The following is a 3,972-nucleotide window of genomic DNA, read 5'->3' as shown; positions in this document are numbered from 1 at the left end:
AATTATCGCATAGCTATTTTCAGATGCCAAAATGTCATAATTGAAAGGTCAACATCTAAGGAAATTGAATCTGCAACTCTTTCATCAATATTAGAGCGCAGTGGTCGTCGCGCTGCGCGTGCGCGATTCTTTTGTTGATAAACATAAATGTTTGTAAACATAAGTCTTCTCAACTGCAATCGGAGTAAGATGGGAGCGGTCCCTCACTTTGTTAACGCCTTTGTGAGACTCAACATCATGCAATAGTAAAATATTAAGATCGGAAACGAACTTTAGTGGTGTAGGCCTATTTCTATCTATAAACTCATGTAAGGCTACGGACATTGAGACACTGCACAATTTGTCGCTGAGTTTACTGCACGCAGTCACAGTGAACAAATGGGTTTTATCGCGTGCGGTCACGCTGGTTGTACACAATGCTATGTACAGTACAGTACAGTAAAAATACATCACTAAAATGATCAACATTATATATGTAGACCAGCAACAAGCACAATACCTAACACAAACATTACACTCAAGACCATGCTCGGCAAGTTAGAGCAGGACACGGGAGATGCTGTTGCTTCGGTATAAGGGAGATGTATCAACTTCGTTCGGTGTCTCTCGGCTGTCTGTTTTGTACAAGCATTCTAGTGAGTCTGCAGTGTTTTGCTGTGTTTTTTTCTACACAGGATGTGTGTGTTTCGCAGTGGGACAAGCGTTGTGACAGGGAAGACGTCGGCGCGCTTGGAATTAAAATCCTGAAATCGGCTCTATATACAAGACAGTGAAACAAAAATTACACATTACTATGCATTAAACGCAAACCACCAATATATGGACGATGTGTACGTGTGGAATTGCTTTCCCTTTACTATATTTATACAGGGTCACAATAGCACTATCGATTCACCAGTGTCTCGCCATTTATTCCAAACAAAATAACTACAATGATCCTGTTATTCACCATATCGTAATATAAAACAACTTTGGTAGAGCAGATGTGAAGATGAGTTCGAACCCGATTGAAACCACCTATTATTCTATGCATACTACGCGGCGGCCGCTATGTATCACTACACTCCTAACTGTGATTAAACAGACATTAATTCACCTTCCAATTATGCCAAATCAGTTCAAATCATGTTAAACGTTTTTATTGCTGCAAACCTCTATGTTATACTCGTAATGATAATGTAAGTCTTAATGTATCGCAATCGCGCTGAGACTTTAGGTAAAATTGAGAAGCACCACACATCATTCAGATATTGTCAGGAGACCTGTCTGTTTTTGTTTACTTACCCATCGCTTCCTCACAACTGTCAAAAGGTCATCTAGGCACTGAGTCCGAACACGTCCGTCGACTGGGCAACACAAACTGCGCACCTTTGAACATTTAATGTTCAAAGGTGCGCAGTTTGTATAGAGTTTTCACCCATCGACACGGTCACTGATTTCTAGCCATGGCAGTTTCCCGTATATTCGTAGCGTTCATTTTGCTATCAGCTTGTATTATTATATGTACTCTGCTTTATGTTCACACCTTCATTCGCACTACATTTCATACGAGAAGTCTATCGACTCCGAAAATAAGTGTTGTCCTGGCGCCGGACTTGCTGGAATCCAAATCGTATGAGAACAATGGACACGTCGTTAACGCCAATAGGGAAGCGAGAAAGTATGGAGCGACATGCAGTTGTAAAGGTAAGACCCTGTTGAGTACAGCAAGCAAGGAACGTCGTCGTGTTGAATTAGAAGATTGGGAAAGATTGCATGCGGTCTCAAACGAGCCCCTTGTTCGATGTCCAGCACTTTCACCGTTTCGATTCATCGGCAATGGTATCACCGTCCAGCCATTGGAGTCAACGAAACTTTACGGACTTTCGTTGAGCGGGGCTATCCCCAACGACTCGTTGAACGTCTCTAAAATTCAGCTAACGAGTCGTAGTAGTCTCGGCGTATTGTATATAAATCATGAGGCCCATCGTCTGAACATTGTTGGAAACAAGACGGCTGAATTAACTATCACGGTCAACGGTGACGTGGAAACGATTAATGAAGTTCTTTCGACAATAAGATACGAAAGTACCGTTTACAGTGTTGAATCTCGAGATATCATCAGCGTGAGCTGGATGTCTTTTCATGTGTCCATACATGTGCATATCAAAAGACAAGAGCGGCCATTTTTGTATGACCCAGGTGAGTCTGGAAACATAAATGCTAAAGTAACAGTTGTCGCCAAGACATTTGAGCGTTACCCAGCTGTCAAGAGGTTGATATCAAGTATCCATAAGTTTTATCCGGGCATCACGATTCTTATCGCTGATGATTCCGAGTTTCCGGAGAAAATCAAAGCCGCTAATGTAAAACACTATATCATGCCGTTTGCTGAAGGTTGGTTTGCAGGCAGAAATCTGTTAGTGAGTCAAATCAGGACAAAATACTTTCTGTGGGTAGACGACGATTTTGTATTCACCAACGGAACCGTGCTCGAAAGGTTTGTCGAGAAATTTGAGCATCCTAATGTTACTGTTGATCACGTTGGCGGGACATTTGGGGACGAATTTGGGAGAGCGGTCAGCAAATCAGACTGCTATGGTTGCCGAATTATAAAATTCCAATATGGCGATGAGGAAGGAGATTGTCTTCATATTAGGAGTGAAAGAAAGTATCACAAAGTTACAGAATTTCCACAGTGTTTCTGGGCAGACGGTACCACTAACTTTTTCATGGCAAGAACCAGCACGGTGAGGAAATCAGGCTTTGACCCATTCTTTGAAAGATCGGGACATTCCGAATACTTTATCGATTCGTTGGGGAAACTGCGGGTTATGGGATGTACTGATGTTAATGTAATGCACAAGAGAGATCGATCAAGTGCAAAGTATAACAAGATGAGACGAACCAATCCCAGTGCAGAGAAGATAAAACACGTTTCGTTCAAAAATAACTTGAAATGTATTTAGGTTTTCGTTCATAACATTTGGCTACATGGTTTTTGATTTTGTTTGGCAGATATTCTTACAGATTTAACCTTTTAACCTTTTAGACATTGATATGAGTAACAAAGTAAGACACCTTGAACAAACTGAATGTTTGTACACTTGATTCGTAATTTTTTGCAGAAGCGTTTTTTTGCGCAAAAATAGTTCATAAAAAGGAAAATTAATCATATAATCACAGTACAAACATGATTAAATTAGGTTTGCTTAAAAACGAGTTGGAATATATTTAAGATTTTTTCATTCGAAGACAATTATTATTTGGTTTTAACCTTTTGATCGAATGATTAGTCTAACATCATAACGATTGATATGAAGTCCAGAGATATTCAATTCTGTAACATTTTAGACCCATCAAAATTACGTTTAAGTTTGTATATTTGGCTATATAATTTTTCAGAAAGAAGTTTTCGTTATATAATTGTGAACATCTGATGTTTTGGTCTGGAAATATGCATTTCATTGCTGATTACGTTTGTAGTGTGCTCTTAGGTCGACACAGGAGATATTTTACGTGATATAATTGTTTTGAAAGCTTTACTCGTCGCAACTTAACATATTATATTCTATCATAACCTTACTTTAGTCTCATGGAAGATGTTGTATCGTTTTGCTTTCAATGAGATGCAGCACTTGTAGACAATAATCAGTGCCTTCATATTGACTTACACTGTGGCGTAATGAAGATATTTATAATTCAATCATACATGTGTGCAAGGTTAGACTTTGGACATACTGAGATTACATCTTCAATGTGTGCTGGCGTAATGCCAGCTCCGTTGACTGTTTTAAGCGCGTTTTAAAGACTCACCTTTTTGTAAAGCACTATTACTAATGTTTCGGAAGGTCACCATTTTACCGTAACCGCTGATGCTTGATTTATTTTAACGTTTTCTGCTACTTACTCTGTATAATTTTAATAATGTTTTTTTTGTATTTTGACTGTTTTTACTCTGTAGAAATTTTCATCATTTTTTTAACCATTTAT

General features: G+C 39.0%; 1 protein-coding gene across 1 annotated transcript; it reads left to right on the top strand.

The window, feature by feature from the left end:
• Positions 1-1,401: 1,401 nt before the first annotated feature.
• On the top strand, positions 1,402-3,723 carry LOC139130997 (beta-1,4 N-acetylgalactosaminyltransferase 1-like). Its single transcript, XM_070696884.1, has one exon. The coding sequence runs from the start codon at positions 1,446-1,448 to the stop codon at positions 2,946-2,948; it is 1,503 nt and encodes a 500-aa protein (XP_070552985.1). The 5' UTR covers positions 1,402-1,445; the 3' UTR covers positions 2,949-3,723.
• Positions 3,724-3,972: the final 249 nt, after the last annotated feature.

Source organism: Ptychodera flava, chromosome 4 (genome assembly GCF_041260155.1).
Source record: "Ptychodera flava strain L36383 chromosome 4, AS_Pfla_20210202, whole genome shotgun sequence".
NCBI lineage: Eukaryota > Metazoa > Hemichordata > Enteropneusta > Ptychoderidae > Ptychodera > Ptychodera flava.
The sequence above is the reverse complement of the archived record's forward strand: the minus strand, read 5'-3'. Positions and strand labels throughout refer to the sequence as shown.

Bases quoted from the DNA above. Each gene is read 5' to 3' on its own strand.
- LOC139130997 (XM_070696884.1), top strand. From the start codon at position 1,446: ATGGCAGTTTCCCGTATATTCGTAGCGTTCATTTTGCTATCAGCTTGT.